General features: G+C 41.4%; 3 protein-coding genes across 5 annotated transcripts; 1 reads left to right on the forward strand and 2 right to left on the reverse strand.

The window, feature by feature from the left end:
- Positions 1 to 1,241: 1,241 nt before the first annotated feature.
- Positions 1,242 to 7,981, reverse strand: scd (stearoyl-CoA desaturase (delta-9-desaturase)). 2 transcript variants are annotated; one of them, XM_029527947.1, is made up of 6 exons: positions 7,967 to 7,981; positions 7,344 to 7,611; positions 5,955 to 6,085; positions 5,630 to 5,835; positions 5,036 to 5,268; positions 1,242 to 3,720 (listed from the first exon to the last, which is right to left on the reverse strand). In XM_029527947.1, exons 2-6 carry the CDS (start codon positions 7,585 to 7,587, stop codon positions 3,521 to 3,523), a joined length of 1,014 nt encoding a protein of 337 aa, XP_029383807.1. In that variant the 5' UTR covers positions 7,588 to 7,611; positions 7,967 to 7,981; the 3' UTR covers positions 1,242 to 3,520. The 2 variants fall into 2 exon arrangements, with proteins under 2 accessions (XP_029383807.1, XP_029383806.1); XM_029527946.1 differs by lacking the exon at positions 7,967 to 7,981 and having other exon boundaries at positions 7,344 to 7,952.
- A 1,832-nt stretch (positions 7,982 to 9,813) lies between these two features.
- On the forward strand, positions 9,814 to 13,928 carry dnajb12b (DnaJ heat shock protein family (Hsp40) member B12b). Of its 2 annotated transcripts, XM_029527816.1 has the most exons (10): positions 9,814 to 9,946; positions 10,703 to 10,880; positions 10,972 to 11,117; positions 11,229 to 11,402; positions 11,489 to 11,568; positions 11,783 to 11,892; positions 12,289 to 12,312; positions 12,433 to 12,605; positions 12,771 to 12,928; positions 13,021 to 13,928. In XM_029527816.1, exons 1-9 carry the CDS (start codon positions 9,814 to 9,816, stop codon positions 12,890 to 12,892), a joined length of 1,140 nt encoding a protein of 379 aa, XP_029383676.1. In that variant the 3' UTR covers positions 12,893 to 12,928; positions 13,021 to 13,928. The 2 variants fall into 2 exon arrangements, with proteins under 2 accessions (XP_029383676.1, XP_029383677.1); XM_029527817.1 differs by lacking the exon at positions 12,289 to 12,312.
- Positions 13,929 to 14,374: 446 nt separating this feature from the next.
- ddit4 (DNA-damage-inducible transcript 4) lies at positions 14,375 to 16,211 on the reverse strand. Its single transcript, XM_029527965.1, has 3 exons — positions 16,075 to 16,211; positions 15,635 to 15,840; positions 14,375 to 15,530 (listed from the first exon to the last, which is right to left on the reverse strand). The coding sequence occupies exons 2-3, from the start codon at positions 15,810 to 15,812 to the stop codon at positions 15,031 to 15,033; spliced, it is 678 nt and encodes a 225-aa protein (XP_029383825.1). The 5' UTR covers positions 15,813 to 15,840; positions 16,075 to 16,211; the 3' UTR covers positions 14,375 to 15,030.
- Positions 16,212 to 17,350: the final 1,139 nt, after the last annotated feature.

A 17,350-nucleotide genomic window follows, 5' to 3' on the forward strand; every position in this document is an offset into this window, starting at 1 on the left:
TGGTGTCATCAGTATATTTTCAGCTCAACCTCTTTACCCCCCCACCCTGCAACATCTCTCACTGTTAACACATGTACATGTTCTGTTTCAAGCATGTTGGAGTGCAACCAGTGCCTGGAGATACTTTTTCTGGCTGCAGTTGTCATTATTGTGAATCTTTGTTCTTTTCATCAGAAAATGTGTTTCTCAGAGTCTGGAAGTCTTTTGGCTGTCCCTTATGTGTTAATGAGACGTTGTAATCCCTTTTCTTTATCCATGTTTTGAATCTTCGGTCCAGTTGATTGGGTTTAAAGTCTGGGTCGTGTGCACTCCATCTGATTATCCCGTTTGTCCAGCAGTTTATATTCTACTTTAACTGTGGTCCATATTTTAAGTTGGAACTTCAGCCACAGGTTTTTCAATTTATTTATCATCAGATCTGGACCTTTATAGCCTAGCACTGCTTGAATTGTCCTTAATTAGGACACTTCTATAGCTCTCTATTTTGTGTTGTTTTTCTGGTTACATGAAATTAATAAAGGCCAGGCTTGCTATTCCACCCTCTTTTTGTGGTGGTGATGTCTTGAATTGTACTCTGGGTTTTTTCCCTGCCAAGTGAACCTTAAGAGAATTTGTCTCACTCAGTATATTGTTTTGTAGTAATCTCGTCTGGGAGAGCCTGGACGGAGGTTGTTGTAAGTCCATCTTGATATATCTGCTTTGATGGGGACCATAGTTTATTTGTTGTTGCCATTTCTCTTGGCAGTAATAGTATTGCTCCTTGGTCCCATCTTAAGTTTGTGTTTTTTGAATGTTTATCTTATATCCTGCATATCTTGTGTGTTTTTAAGGCATCTAAACCTTACTGAGACTCAAATAAATTATATTGTACATCTAGCACATCTCAGTTGCAAAAGTAAAATGCTGTTTAAGCATCAATGCATCAATAATATAATCTGTATACTCGTGTTTCTACAAATGGAGTTTTGCTTTTTTAATATTAATGTGTCAGTTCCCTGCTGTTAAATGATGTCATCTTATTCAGATGACTTTTGGCCTTGTTCTTTACTGAATCAAGATTAAATGCTTCACGTTTCACATCTTTTGGTGCAGCATGTGAAGCTGGATCCTCAGCAGCAGATATGAAAACCAGTATAGATAACAGACAGATAGTACAAAGATAAAGTGTCGAGTACAGACACTGACATAGTGAATGAGATAAGAACAAAGGAGAGCAGCAACGCTTAAGTGAATTACCAGTGTATTGAAAATATTGTGAATTTTATTTCAGAATTGAACAGAGTTAGGATTTGACATTATCATTCAAACTGACAACCCTTTGATCCTCAATGTCTTTAGGAAAATGTTGATTTGTACACTCTGGACAGCGGGAGTTGTTTGCATGGCTTGTAATATCTATCGTCAGGTTTGGTATGTGCTCTGATAATGCTCTAACCTTCCTCATGACAGCACCTTTGCTCGAAAGTTTGAAGATGCTGTGATGGGTCAAATAGTTGGCACATCCATCCGCAGCCATATTTTGCACATTAAGCTTTGTGATTAAACGCCTGCACCAGGTGCTGAGTTTTCGATTCTCTAAAAATGAACCTCTATATACTCTAGTTATATATATATATATATATACTATATATTTTATAGTACTTAAATGTTGCCACGTGACCTTTTGCCTTAACTAAATGCTCGTGGTTTCAAAATCAAAGCAATGTTCAACCTGGTGCTTCAGCATGTAAACATGGACCATGTTCAGATTTGTTTTGTGGTGCTCGAGCCTTTTTGTCTTAACATGAAGAATATCAGGAATGGATGCAAGTCATAAGGCATTAGGTTGTATCCTGACTCTTGGCGGGGAAAAAAATAAATAAACAGGTGCTCCAATTTTATGTATTTTTTTTTTTACCAGATAGTCTACCAAATCTAGGAATGCAGAAACTCATTCAGGTTAGAGCAATATTTTTAAGTCAATACATCTCAAAAAAAGAAAAAACAAAAGAGAGGGAAAAAAAAAAAAAAAAGAAATAAATACGTACATAAATAAGGTTATTCCGCACACCAGACTTGAAGATGAACATAAACATCGCTGCACCTGAATTTTGCAACGACAATCAGCTTAGTAGGGTATCAAAAGGAAACCAGACCCCGTCTCAGAAATCACCACAGCAACAGTTCTGATGATCCAAAAGCGATGCAGCTCCACAGTACGTTACAAAAATAGAAGCAGATGCTGCCATTAGAGTCACCCCCCCTCAAAAAAAATAAAATTAAAAAAAAAAATTAAAATGAAAATAAAATAAACACACCTCACTACAACACCAATCACATTATTGTCATGCAATGGTTGGCAGGTTGTTTTGAAACACCAGAACTGTCACATGACAGGCGGCTAAGATGACCAATGACACCTCAGCTGCTGATGCTTCAGGACAAAAGGAGGGACATGTGGAACCAAAATCTCAAGAGGAAGCAAAAGCCACTGATGCCACAATATTTAACAACCGATGACGTTAAGTGAAGAAGCAATATTGACTTGCTGTGCTCTAGTGGACCATAGAGATGATTATAAATATGCTGACAGTTGGCACGCTCTTGGCACTGTGATATATTCCTCAGAAACACAAAAGAGGCTCTGAGATAAAATTACTTTTATCATTTGCTGTTAACATTAAATGGCAGTTTTAACCTAATGACAAATATGTCCCTTATATTGTCTTGAAAAAGCTCCATCAAATCGTTAAAGACTAAATTATTAAGTCTTTTTTTTTTATGCAGAAGACAACCAAGTTATATTCAGAAACACAATGCACTACTGGGTTTCTGTGCAATTTTGGTTTGCTGGTTGTCAGCATAGTCAAGTTACAAGAAGGTCTGGGTTCCCCTCACTCTTCCATCATGTGCCACGTTTCATTAAAGCCAGCAACATTTTTTTAGCAAACCTAACATACTCAAACGCTCAACCTTTGTTTCTCCTTTTAGACATCTAAGTGCTCCACAACATAGTTTATATCAGAACTGTAAAAACCTGCTGTAAACTGCAATAAAAGGCAACATACTCCCATCAGCATCATGCCTTATCAGTTTTATCATTACCTCATACTTCAGTGCTCCACTTCCTGTCTATTATGATTAATAATTGAGTAATACTTACAGAAAAATGATCGGCTACATGACTGATCTTGCATGAAATAAATGCACACCAAAGTGGCAAAACAGCAGAGAATGAAGTTGAATTTCAAAATATATCTACTTCAAATCTAAAACATCTTTGCAGGACCTTGGCCGGACTGAACAATAGAAACCAAGGCCAAGAGCATAGCAAAAATTTGATTTTTTTTTTTTTTTTAATCCATCTTGAACAATTTGTTTAGTTACAGCTACAAAAACCACAAAAACAAGCAAAATGTGGTCAAGGCCCTCATGAAGCTGACAGTCATCCTCAGGGGATGAAAAATGTATAGTTGTCAAGGACTGTTAAGCTTCTTCCTTTCAGCTGTTTTGCCTCGAATCTGACAATGACCCAACACTTTTAGCCACTCCGGTGGCTGCCGTCTCCAGTGCGCTGTATTCGGGACAGTACCAGCTCATGGGACACTTTCTTGCGGTCCTTGGCCAGGCCCAAGAAGCACATGAAGTCGATGAAACAAGTGGTAAGGTTCAATTTGCAGCCAAACTCGCTGGTTGCATAGTCATAGGGGAACGTGTGGTGGTAGTTGTGAAATCCCTCACCTGTATGGCACAGGAAACAGAAATGAGCCAGGTCATACCAAAAACAAGCACGGGCTAAACTAACCACTGAGTTTAAGGAGTGATCCGTTTAGTGCATGTTGATTAAATCCACCTAAGGTCACACCTTTTTTCTTTTTAATTAAAGCAGCGCCTCAGCCAACTACTTAACAAATATCTGTGATATATGATGGAAATTTAAGCCCTTTATTCTTCATTCCAATTCAGACTGAAATCATGGTGTGTTGGATGGATGAGAAGAGGCAGAAAGCAGGTTTACATTCAAACAAAACACACTTTCATAAGCAGGAGCGGTGTGACTTTGGTTTAAATTTGGCTGCTTTTGAACTACAGGATCACGTGACACTTTTTTTCTCAGCAACACAAAAACTTTTTTTTTTTTTTTTTTTTTTAAAATCACAATTTAAGCCATCAGGGTCAATTGGGAATAAAGAAAGTCTGTTGGTGAATTGTTCTTGCACTGTTAATGTTGCATGAGAAATTAGCTAACACTGTCCAGAGCAAATGTCACTGAGGTCTAAAGTTAAAGGCGCCTGATGAGCACTTTTCATTGGAATGAGCTGGGAACATACACTGTGTCCTTGGCCAGTGTACCAGTGAGTCTGACTGGCTAATGGAAGTGGAGGTGGATAAAGCGAGAATCAGACATTAGCATTTGGAATAAATAAGAGCTTCAGAGCTGCAATCAATGAACAGTGAAATATCTGCTGACTATTTTGACAATCATTTCATTGTCTCTGCTTCTAGCCTCTCCACTGTGAGAGTGTGCTGTTGTTCTCTTCTTTTTTTCCATTGTGAACTTTTGTTGCTCACAAATGTCTTTTAGAAATAAATAAAGAAATACAATAACAAATTAGCTCATTCACTTTTACGTGTTTATACAATTTTTAGCATAATTTGGTCCATAAAATGTTTTAATATGAATGAAAAAGTTGTTTAACATTAATCAGCACTGATTAATTTGGTATATATAGCATTAACTCATGAATCCAGGGGCGAGAAAAATGTTGGAAGCAGATTTCAGTATAAACTGTGAAATATACTCAATATATGATGGGATTGCATCTCAAGGTGGCACTGCAGCATATTTATACAATTCTAACTCACCAGTGTTGTATTCCTAATATTTTACACTTTACTTCTTGTACAACATGCAAACATTTCCTTGGGAGGATTTAATTACAACTCAAAAATGTACATGAATCAACATGCACAGTACTTCACACCATCGACCCTGCAGCTATTTTGGTCTTTTCTTCCATAACAATTAGAGCATGTATTCACAGGATCTCCATACCTATAGCACTGAATGTGACAAACTTGTTCTCCCTGGGATTGATGGTCTTGTCATAGGGCCTGTTCCCCCACATGTGAGCAGCGCTGTTGACCAGCCAGGTGGCATTCAGCACCAAGGTGTACCTCAGCAGAGCCGGGACGTAGTACGCCACCCACAGGGTCTCCCCCCACAGGTACCAAGGCACGAACATGGGGACGAAGAAGCACATTAGCAGCACAGATGGCTTGTAATACCTGTCGTGGAGACAAAGTGGGTAGAGAGCAGAAAAAAAAATTAAACTTGCTGTTTACTCTATACAATGTGTGCTTGGCACACATGGGATCACTCACTTTCCAACACAGCACATAGTTTTCATTGAACTCTGACTGAAGTAAAATCTCTGTGCGAATGCCATGTGACTTGCACCTTGTTAAACCTGAATTACAAATAGAACCTGCACTGCAGACACAATTGTACCAGTGTTGGATAATCTCAGGTAGATGCATGTGATGCTTTTTCGGGTAATGAAATTAAGAACCACAGTGCTGTTTCCAGGCTCATATTAAGCAGATGGACGAATTCAATCATCATTAATCACTGAATGAAGCTACTTACTTCCTTTGAAACATTACAACTTTGTCAGCTCGGAGGTCATTGAGTTCCAGCTTGCGTCCTTTCTCAATGACATCAGGGTGCTTGCGCACCAGCAGCCAGCCAATGTGGGAAAAAAAGAAGCCTCGGACAGCATTGTGAGGGTCTGCGTCCGTCTCAGAATATTTGTGGTGGACCCTGTGGTCTCGAGCCCATTCAAAGATATCATTCTGTGGGTGGAAGCGAAGATAAAGATTGCATACACTGAACACAAAACATAGCATTTACACACTTATGAGAGCTGCTATTATCCCAACATTAAGTGTGAGCTTGTGTCATTTTTAGGTACCTGAAATGCCATGGAGTTAGCAACACCAAGGAAGATCCTTAGAGGTAATGACGCCTTGTAGGATCTGTGACTCCACAGGCGGTGAGCTCCTGCAGTCACTCCCAAAGCACTCATCACAAAACAAAGTAGTGCTGTGGGGAGAAATGGATCAACAAATGAGTCTGACCACATTTCACTCATCTATTTCTGTCATGAGCATTTTATTGTGCAGCACACTGCGAAGCATTTGCATCAGGCATTTTCTTCTGCAGTCACAGTTCGGGCTGGTTTGGTGATCCAGCAACAAGTGCCACTTCAGTCGTCTGAGACATCACACTGTTTAGTTCAAGGAGACCATCGCACTTACATCTGAAAATGTTTTTTTCTAAAAGCAGAAAATATTAATGCACAGGGTGACCTGAATGTTGAGTAGTCAGGGCCGGTGCCACATGGGTGCAACTGCAATGAGCCAGAAAGTCTCCAGTTTGACTTCTCCCTCTCTGTCCTATTTCTTGTCACTCTCCTTTGTTATATCATATTGAGGCTTACAAATGCCTAAAAAAAAAATAGATTTGGAGCAGAAGCTATGAATGCACTGCATCCTTTGTGCACTACTCTGTGGTTTAAAAGGCCAGTGCTGTTTAGAGTGAAAATGTTCTTCCTCCCAAAACTAAATTACCACCCTAGCTTTTCTGTGCACGAGTTCTAATTGACAATGTTCAAAATCTGCTTTATGAACTTGTCTGTGCTAGCCTCTTCCCTTCAAACCGTGATCAAAGCAGGTCATTTTCATGAACTTTGACGGCACAGTTCCATCACCTCAGATGCATTAAAAAGCTACCCAGAGGTCTAAGCTGTGGTTTAGAATTACTTGCAGACTAAGTTAAGAGTTGCACTGTCTTAAAAAAAAAAAAAAATGCCCATAATTATTTCCAGCAGCCCAATTTGAAGTCTTAAAATGTCTTTGTCTAATCAACAATAAGGAAAAAATAAAAAGCCATACACTGAAAGACCGGACAGTGAGAACAAAGGTTTGGTACTTTAGCTTTATAAATATCTCTTATGATTGACTGAAGATCAAATGTGTTGCTGATTAAATCTGTATTGACTGGCAGCTCCATTACATTGTTACCTAATGCGATTCTTGGGTACAAGTTGTTTTGCTCACAAACGTGCTACACCGTTGGCATGCAGTGATAAAAAAAAATAATCTCTGAAGATATATGCCTCGTCTATATCCCTCTGCATGCAGGATCATGCACACATGAAACCACTTTTTCTCTCCCCCCTGCAAGCATGCACTGTGCAGAGGTGATCAAGTGGGGCGGGCTGCTGACATAACAGCCATGATTCTGAAAGAAACGAAGTAAATAAATAAATAAATAAATAAATAAATAAAGCTTTACTTACACCAAAGCAAGGTCAGAGGAGATGCTGACGGGAGGAGGAACACGCCGTACAGAGCTCCTAAGTGCAACAGAGTCATCAGCACGACATTTTTCCAAACGATGACCACGGGGGGTTTGGGGCCCTCTTTCTCTTTGTACGTGTGGTCAAACGCGTCGTCGACGCCGCCGGAGCCGGACTTCTGGTGCTGGTGCTGCTGCTGCTGCTGCTGCTGCTGCTGCTTCTCCAACGCCTCCGCCTCCGTCATCGTGGCTGCGGTTTGGGCGATGCTCTGAGCGGGGAGCATGGAAGGGTGTGGGGGGGTGGTGGAAAAATTGGGTCGGGCAAAAAAAAAATGAAAAAAATGGAAAAAATAAAGAATGACACAATAGGAACAGCTGGGCGTGAATAGGAAGAAGCTAAAACAGCAGCCCTGCTCGCTCGGTGATAATGCGTGTTGCTACCCCCGTTAGCTCGGCTAGCTCGTGCAACGATGATGCTGACTTCTAGCGCCGCGTTGCGTAACACTGAATTTCACCTGTGGGGAGCGAGGGGGGGTGGTGGTGGTGGTGTTGGTGGTGGTGTGTGTGTGTGTGTGGGGGGGGGGGTTCAAAGACAAAAAGAGAGAGGTCAGATAAATAACTCACCCCCTCCAAGAAAAAAAGGAAAAAAAAAAAACAATACAAGACGGAAGCTCCGAGATGGATGTCAGGCCGGATAAGAGACGAAGACGAGTGCCCCAAAAGTACAGAAGCCCGGAGAGGGACGAGCGACAGTCAGCAGCTCTGCAGCGAGCGTATCAATGGGAGCTGGAATTTAGAGGTGCGGACCGACCAATCAGCGCTCAGCTCGAGACTCGGCCTCTGCTTCTGATTGGCTGCCTGCTTATCTGCTGTTCACCTTTTATTCATTCTCCGTCCAGATGTCTATCCACCGACCCCGGCAGAGCAGATGCTGCCGTCCAGACATGTTATGGAGTAGATTAGATTTGATCAGATTAGTAGAAATGTACAGGGATCATATAAAATAATAATAATAAAAAAAAAAAAGAAATATAGCCCAACACTTCCATTTCGGGGTGCGGCTTGATTAGATTAGATTAGGTTAGTAGGAAATTACGGCGATGAAATAAAATAATTGTAAAAAGTCAGATTTAAAGTTGGCACAAACCGTGTACTTGCAGCTGGACCTTCACCTTGCTCTGTCACGTCATCCTAACCCAGTTATACGGTCACTTCGACACGTTAGTGAGCTGTTAGTGTGCTGTTAATTTTTATTTCAATTCTATAAAAAAAAAAAACGAAAAACAAATAAATAATTAAAAAGATGTTGACAGCACTGGTAGTATGTGGTATTGTGGCAAGAGATTGGTTCCAACAACAGCACAATAATCCAATTGTCTCAGAATCTAACTAACAAAGACCAGCTGAAGCTTTTGGAGCAGTCCCAGCAGTCCCCTGACTTGAGCATCACAGAAAATCTGTGGGTATATCTTGAGTAGGGACAGAAAGGGCAGACACAGAACTTATAGAGAGTGAAATACAGACTAGAAATATGAGACTTTCAACTTATCTGAAGGAAGAGTGCAATGTGGGGAAAAAGCTGTGATATCTGACACCTGGGGTTTACTACTGACAAGGCACAAGACACATGCACTGTCAATTTATGTTGATTTGGACATGAATGAAAAAGTTTCCCAGCAGTAATGTTTGAAGAGAGGCTGGACTTGAATGTCCGTTTAATGCAGGAGTCATATTCACTTCTTTTTACCCAAAAAATAAAAAGTATTCAAACTTTTGCATGCAACTAACGTTGTGTTGATATCATGACGAGTCACGAGCCATGAATGGAAAACTGAACTGGACACAGTCCCGCTGCCCAAGGACTACCCAAGTCAGCTGGCTACGTGTTTCAAGCCTCTTTTTAAAATGACTGACATGTATTTTGTGGGAAATATTTCAAACGACTAAACAGAGACAGAAAAATGGCTGGAAAGATACAAAAAAAAAAAAAAAAAAAAAAAAAACACAGCCTAAAAGGAGGCATAAAAAGCACAAACATGCACCAAAAAACCAAAACCAAAACCAAATAACCACTAGACAGTAACCATTTGAATTAAACAGTCATCGTTCGTCTCTTACAGTCGGAGGGGATTGCTCCTATAGGTGCATGTCCAAATCTTTCTCATAATCTGTCAGTGAAATGAACTGAGGTTGAATGGCAGCTGCAGATTGACCTCTCAAGTCCAAAACATAACGAAGGTCCGCGGCCTCCCACCTTAATGACCTACATTTTGAAAAGCGGTGCTTTGTCTCCATCTGGTGCAAAAGACAGGCGGCGCAAAAAAAAAAACATCCACTCACACCCGGCAGAGCAGCGGGAGCTGATCTCACGGCTGATACATTTATGTCAGCGGCTGACACCGTCTGCAGCATCCACATGACGGCATCAGCGGGCGCCTCTATTTACTTCTGGTCCAGTTAGCCGCTCCGCGATGGAGGTGAACAGGGACGAGGCGGAGCGCTGCATCGACATCGCCACCGCGGCGCTGACCAACGAGCAGCCGGAGAAGGCGCAGAGGTTCCTGGAGAAGGCGCAGAGACTTTTCCCGACGGAAAAGGCCAAGGGTGAGTTAAAATGGCCGTGCTGGAGTTTAAAAAAAAAAAAGGAGAGAGAGGGGGGGTAGGTATGCATCCTCATCATCATTTTTAACACCATCACCTGCAGCATCACCTGCATCCCGGATGAGCTCTGCAGCCTGTGAGGCCTTCGGTGGCTCGCCAGCTCCGGTGCACCATACCGGCCACTGCATGACATAATGTTGCCCGATCAACACCGATGAAACTGCCCCCTGTGGTTGTTAGTGCTCATCTATGAAATGCGTCCACACCCCCTCGACATAAAGCAGAGAGCAGCGTAGCTGTCGGTGCTATCGGTGGCTGAAAGGCCCAGGCCAGCTAAACATAGAAAGTCAGTCAACTCCAGAGCAAGAGAGAGACACACACACACATCCCTGAGCATGTTACCAGTCTGTTTACTGAAGAGCTGAACAATGCATTCAAATGTTCCTGAAATCACAGCATGAACAAGAGCCATACACAAAGTTAAAATGCTGCAGAAAGGTCAAATGTGTCACAGTATACCAATATAAATGAAATATGCTGGTGAGACAGGCCTGCCATTCTTGTCACGTTTCAAAATATTCTTATTTCTACATATCTACTGAAAGCATGCAAAGATTAGAATATACTTTTCTAAAGTATTGATTGTTTCAAACCTTTACTGATACAGGAGACTTTTTACCAGCTCGTCAGTTCACTGGATCTACGATATAACTAACTATGGCAGAAATTATGTCTCATGTCCCTTTGTATTGTTTTTAGTGCTGCTGGAACTAATTGCAAAGAATGGATTTACACCCAGACCAGGCAGCCACTCAGAGTTTGGCGGGACCTCGGGGCCTCGACAGAGACAGACCCCCAGTGACTACACAAGACCTGAGGAGAAGCCTTCAGAAACCTCTAAGTCCTACTCTGCAGATCAGCTAGAAGCAGTGAAGAGGTGAGCCCGCGACTCTGGTACTACCTGAAAAAATAGATTACTCATCTGCTCTCTTCAACCGGACATTGAGAGTCACATGTTTTTTGCACAGGATAAAACAATGCAAAGACTTCTATGAAATTCTCGGGGTCCAAAAAGACGCCCCTGAGGATGAACTGAAAAGATCGTATAGAAAGCTGGCCCTGAAATTCCATCCAGACAAGAATCGTGCTCCAGGTGCCACAGAGGCATTCAAAGGTAATGAACATTGCCTCATCCGTGGTGTTGATGATAATACAAAAAAAGCCTAATTAGATGCTATTTGTAAGCCTTGAATGTAATCTGACTTTTAACTTTCCCTTCCTAAAGCTATTGGGAATGCGTATGCTGTTCTGAGTAATGCCACTAAAAGAAAGAAGTATGATCAGTGTGAAGAGGAGAGGAGACATCCATCAAGACAAGGTCCAGACAATGGGAACTTCGAGCCAGATATATCACCCGAGGACCTCTTTAATATGTTCTTTGGAGGAGGTTACCCATCAAGTTAGTGCCACTGTTTGTCATTATCATACCAGATTATTCTGGTTATGATCTGTAAATTAATTGCCACTTGTGCTGTGTTAATGTAGGTAATGCTAATATTTACACTAATGGGCGGATGCGTAATCAGAGGCGAGAGAGGCGAGAGAGACGAGAGAGACAGCGAGATGTGAGTTTGTTGTCGCTGTTAAGATCCTGCAGACTGCTGACATTCACTCAATGTAGTGTTCCTGTTCAACAGCAGGGGGAAACATTGAGTTGTGTGTAATTTTACCTTTTGTGATCCACTTTACAAACCTTCAGGTTTCTTTCATACATTTTTAAAACAGGCAAAGTGCTGATGAATGTCTCTGAACGGGCCATTTGTGATGTTTTCTTTGCAGGGTGGTCTGGCTCTCTTCGTGCAGGTCATGCCCATCCTTATCCTGGTTATTGTGTCAGCTCTCAGTCAGATCATGGTCAACAGCCCCCCCTACAGCCTCAGCTTCAGGCCGTGAGTGTTGATCCCTGTGCTAAAAAGCCTGCCTAAGAGGGATGTTATTAAATGACACAACTGACTGTTTTTCTGCAAAATTCGCAAAGGATTTAGACAAAAGATTATCTTCACGTTACATAAAAACCAGCATAATCCAACACAGGTTTGTGCCATGATGGTTAATTGTCAGATTTTCATGCAGTTTGTACACAAGCTAACAAGTAACAAGTCACTGATTTATTGAATAACAAGTAAAAATCTGATGCATTTGCTTTCTCAGCACGTTGAATGACTGATCCGCTGAACTGACTTTTCAGTTTCTTGTTTGATTCTTTTGATGCCGCTTCAGTTATTTTCAATTAACAAGAGTTATAATCTTTTTCTGGCTCCATGTTGTCTGCCTTTGTTTTTCAGATACACCGCTGGAGCTTCTGGCCTGTATGTGAGCCATTATCAGATATGAGTCGTGTTAACACAGACAGTCGGTGCCAGATCTGTCGCCCTTGTCACTGTCGGTCACATGATGTGTTTCCCACGCTTAGTCATATCCTTTCACAGGTCAGCGGGTTACACCCAGAAGAGGCTAACTGAGAACCTGAAGGTGCCATATTATGTGGGGGAGCAGTTTTCCAAAGAGTTTGCAGGGATGAATCTGAAAAATTTGGAGCGGACGGTGGAGGATGATTATATTTCTAACCTTCGCAACAATTGCTGGAAGGAGAAACAACAAAGTATGTTTGCAAGGAAAGGAAAAGATGCTTGTTCATTTATTTAACCCTCGAAATTGACTGTTGGTTCTGTGACAATCAGTTTTGAGCAAATTATGAAAAACATGCTTGGATTTTTGCCAGCCTTCATATATGGTTCCTGAATTGTGTCTGTTTTTCTTCCTGTAGAAGAGGGCATGCTATACAGAGCTCGCTATTTTGGAGACACTGACCTGTACCAAAGAGCACAGAGGGCTCGCACACCGAGCTGCGCCAAGCTGTCCGAGATCACAGCCTCATTACATGGTTGAAGCTGCTTCCATATTTCAAAGCAAGTTCTCAAGACTGTCAGTATTCTTTCACTTCTGAACATATATTATGTGGCTACTAGCATGTTTGTTTGTTTTTTCATACATTGTATTTGTTTTGTTTTCTCCAGAGTTTCCAGAATTCACACAAAAGATTCCTGGCTGTAAATAAATGAGCTTTAAGAATCCGGAAACTGAAGATGGCCCAACTAGCAACACAAACAAACCAGCACCTATCTGCATCAAATTGACCACCGGAACTAGTTGAAACGCTGAATTAAAACCTAAAGTTTAAATGTAATGTTAATATAATGTCATGAAATGATGAAAAAGCCACTTAAAATTGGATGCTGGCAGAGGTCACATTATGGTTTTTGCGAGAATGCAGAATGGAGTAAGGTTAGATAGTGTTCTATGGATGTAATGTATGTAGCAGTCAATTCAATATCAAAGCAAGTGCTTCCTCTTTCATGTGCATTCAGATGAGCTTGAGGGAGATTTGCCAATTTTGAGGTCGAATGCACATTCTGAAACTATGCAGGAATAATGTGAAACCTCTAATGAATACACACACTTATGTCCAAGGTTTGTCAGACGCATGAACACTGAGATTTGTCTTCTTCTGTTGTGTGCGTGTGCGTGTGTGTGTGTGTGTGTGTGAGAGAGAGAGAGAGATGGGATAGAGTATCAGGAAATGTCCCTTTACACTTTGCCTCCCTTAATTGTATTAAGGATAGATTTATATCATATAACTTGATGGCACTTCGGAATATATGCCAAGACAATGAGAGATGTGCCTCCCCAAAGAGTGGGGCTTTAGAATCAGATGATCAGAAATACTTTATTAGTTTAAGCAGTTGCAGTTTAGGTCATGTCCCATCTGTTGGAAAATAGTCTGTCACATTTTTTAAGTTTAAAGTTGGCTGTTTATTCTGTGTATTATTTATTTGAAAAATAGATGATCAGTCCAATCAAACCAATGCGGATCGTGCTCACTTTTTCCACCATGTTTTTACTCCCAGATGAAAATAAATATGGATGCTTGAAAAAGAAAAAGTGTAGCGATTGACTCGTGGCTCATAACGGCACAAGTGAAACTAAATGTTCAGTCAGCACATTCTGGCACAGAAGAATTGCCAGATGGCTGACTGAGAGGGTTGAACTGGAAACATGGCCCAGCACACGTTCACGCTGTAGCAGACGTGCAACATGTGCCTGGCAGGAACTGCTACGTCATGTTCCTTCACCACAAATGTTCTCAGCTGTTCTTCGCAGATGCTCAACTGTCAATAAGACAGTATAGCTGAACATTCTTCCTCACTGCAAGGATTTTAGTGATGAAGTAATTTCTAAATATTTGCACATTCATTGTATGTGTCACTTGATATTATATGCTTCTTACTTATGAGGTTTATGTTATTAATGTAGGAACTGGGAGATAAAACTACTGATGGATCTGATAACACATGAAATAAAAACAGCAGGGTTGTTAAAAAAATAATTTATTTGCGATCATGAAAGTACAAAAACAGTGCAATGTTATGAGTATTTGAATATCAAATAAATAGAGTCGAAAGCATGACAAAGGTCAACATGGATGCAGGATCAAGTTACATTTGAAATGTTAGCCACAGCTTACACATATACTGCACAAGGCAAGTCCTGCTTGGTCTTTGTTCTTGGATTCAAGGTGTCACTAGGGTCCCTATTGGTGACAATGATACATTTGATTTAAAAGCTGAAGGACACCTTACCACAATTAACAGAGATTAAAAACTTGAGTACAATTCAGTTATTTGCCTTGTATAGAAACAAAGAACACAATGGTTTTCATTGACTATAACCATATAGCTAGCTGCCATCATGTGGTTTCAATAGAAACTGAGGTACGCACTTTAATACTTGCAAAAATGCCTATTTACTAGATATAGCATGATGGTTACATATTTGTGGGTTGAAAATCTCAATGTCGATGAGGAGCCAGTGTTCAAAGCAACACCTGCTGTAGGTACCAAAAGCTTTAACTCCCTCACAGTAGGAACAACCGACGACATTGTGCCATCCTTACACTTCAGAAGGCATTACGCATACAGTAATAATAAGGCCCTTCTGTGAGATTAACTGGGCAGGCCCTTGCTATCTCAACATTCCTCAATGAGCAGTTCCTCTGAACAATAAAGTTTCTTTTTAATCACGCGAAAACCAGTACTAAGTTTAATAGCTTGTCTCACTACTGGAGTGGATGGGGACTTTGAGCTAAAAAGTCCTTGTATTTTGGGCCACAGCCCATCAGACTCTAATCTCAACACCAGAGTCAGTTGAAAGGTGGGGACAAGGTAGGGGTCCACGGATAGCTGTCCCATACTCTCACAGACAGCTCCCTGCTCTACACAAAGGTCAATGAGAGCCCCTCTTAGACCACAGGGCTCGCTAGCTGCCAGATGAAGGAGCTCCTGTCCGATGTGCTCCAGAAGTTTCTCGGGAATTAGCAGTTTGGTACATCGTAAGGCGCAGTCTGAGTCTTTGGCGTCTCTTAGGCTTCTTGCAATAAGGCTCACTACTTCTTTCAGGATGGTCTCCTCCATGGGATTGTAAAACAGGTCTTCATAGGAGGGAGACAGATCACCAGAGATGACTGAGCCTGTTGAAAAGACAAGAGTGGATCAGCACTGCGATCGTGCATTAAGAGGAGAACCAAATTCAGTTCCAAAAATGATTATTATACGTGTTTGCAACACCATTTACCTGAGTCTGACAGATCACTCCGGCTGCCAGTGCATCCCACGTCCATGCTGCTGTTTGCAGGTGTGCTGAAATCAGTCAGTCTTTGCACCAGTTTGCCCCAGGACAGCCTCCTGGGGCTGCTGTCCACTGGAGAAGGGGGTGAGCTGCCAATATCAGTGGGTGCAGAGAGAGCAGGCATTTTTGTCCTCTTTGCAGTTGCAGGTCAGCTGTTAACGAGGAAACAAAAAAAAAAAAAAGAGAGAGAATGAGCAACAACTCCAGATGAATATTCATGAAATTCAACGCAAATAAGGCACATTTTAAGTCATTTAGGGTTGTGTTTTTAGGAAAAAAACATATGGAGGAGAAATATCTTTGTTTGGAGGAAGCTAACAGATGTTTAAACTGTTCAAATCAGACACCAGTCTAGCAAACCTAGTAACTGCGACAAAATGACTTACATTTTCTTCTGAATTGATGCCGTTGCCGTCCGTTAACTGTGCCGAGGACAGTTTTTCTGGATGGTTATTGTCTACAGAAGCGACTGCATGGAAACTTCTGCCTCCCAGACGTCTCTGCTGTCTCTCACCAGCTGCCAAGCTCCGAAGATCTGTCCTGCAACAATGTTTATATAGGGGCTGCTAGGCCACGCCCCCGCCCCCTCCTACCAGCCAATCAAAAAGAGAGGCACGCCATCTGACCTGTATCCTGCCTGGTAACATGCCAGCAGAGAAGAAGGACAAACACCAGGAGGAGAAGAGGGGGATGGGGGAATGAATAGCAGATCCTACCGTTATGGAAATATACAGGGACTTGCCAGGGCTTGCAGGGCTCGTATTGTATGTCTTTGTTTAATGTTCTATGTGAGCATAAATAAATATCAGCGGTGTACGTGCACCAGGATTATTAACAGCATTGATTAAAAGTCCATGCAGACAATTGCTCAGCTGGTTCGGTGTTGCAGTGCACATTACGTCACCTGTTTTGCAGAGCATTACATCAGATTTTTTTTCCTCTGCCAAACAAAGATGCAAACAGTCAGATGCAGCAGGGTACTTGATAAAATGCTGTCATGTGTTTTAATCATACAGATTTGTTCCGCATTTATCCTCAAAAAGTACACGAAGGAAAAACATGCAGAACAATAGGAGTGCATCAGGTTGCTGATAGTTCTTTGTTTTTCTTCTAGAATTTACTACTGCCTTAAATTTTATGGTGCTATCAAAAGTAAAAAAAATTTTGGAAAAATAACTGTAGTGCAAAGCTGAAACCACAGCTGTGTGTCTGACTGGCAGGCCCATACTGTACCTGACATACTCGATGTTTGCTCAAAGAAAAGTGTTTGGAAAGCTGCCAGACATATGCTGCATTGCTACACGTGAGTGGGATGGACTCTCAGAGAGGAACTGAAAGACATAAACACATGCAGGCACAGTACGTTCTGATACTGTTGTGATGTGAGTTAGCATTAGAAAAGGTTGTTTTTTTTTTTGGTGGAAAGAACGTAAATGCAAACAAAGAATGTGGATGAAGATTACATTCTTCTGCAGCTCAAGAAAGAACAAAACTACTTTGGGAACTGTGAGCAAACAAGTTGCAAAGTTAAACAGTACATTTTATAGCACACTAACTAGGACACAAGACTAAACTGTTAGAAAATGAACTGTTGAACTCTCAAAAGGAAATTTTGGCTCCGGCAAGAGGCGTGTCTCATAATGTCCAGGGTTGTCCATAAGC

Source organism: Echeneis naucrates, chromosome 19, assembly GCF_900963305.1.
Source record: "Echeneis naucrates chromosome 19, fEcheNa1.1, whole genome shotgun sequence".
NCBI lineage: Eukaryota > Metazoa > Chordata > Actinopteri > Carangiformes > Echeneidae > Echeneis > Echeneis naucrates.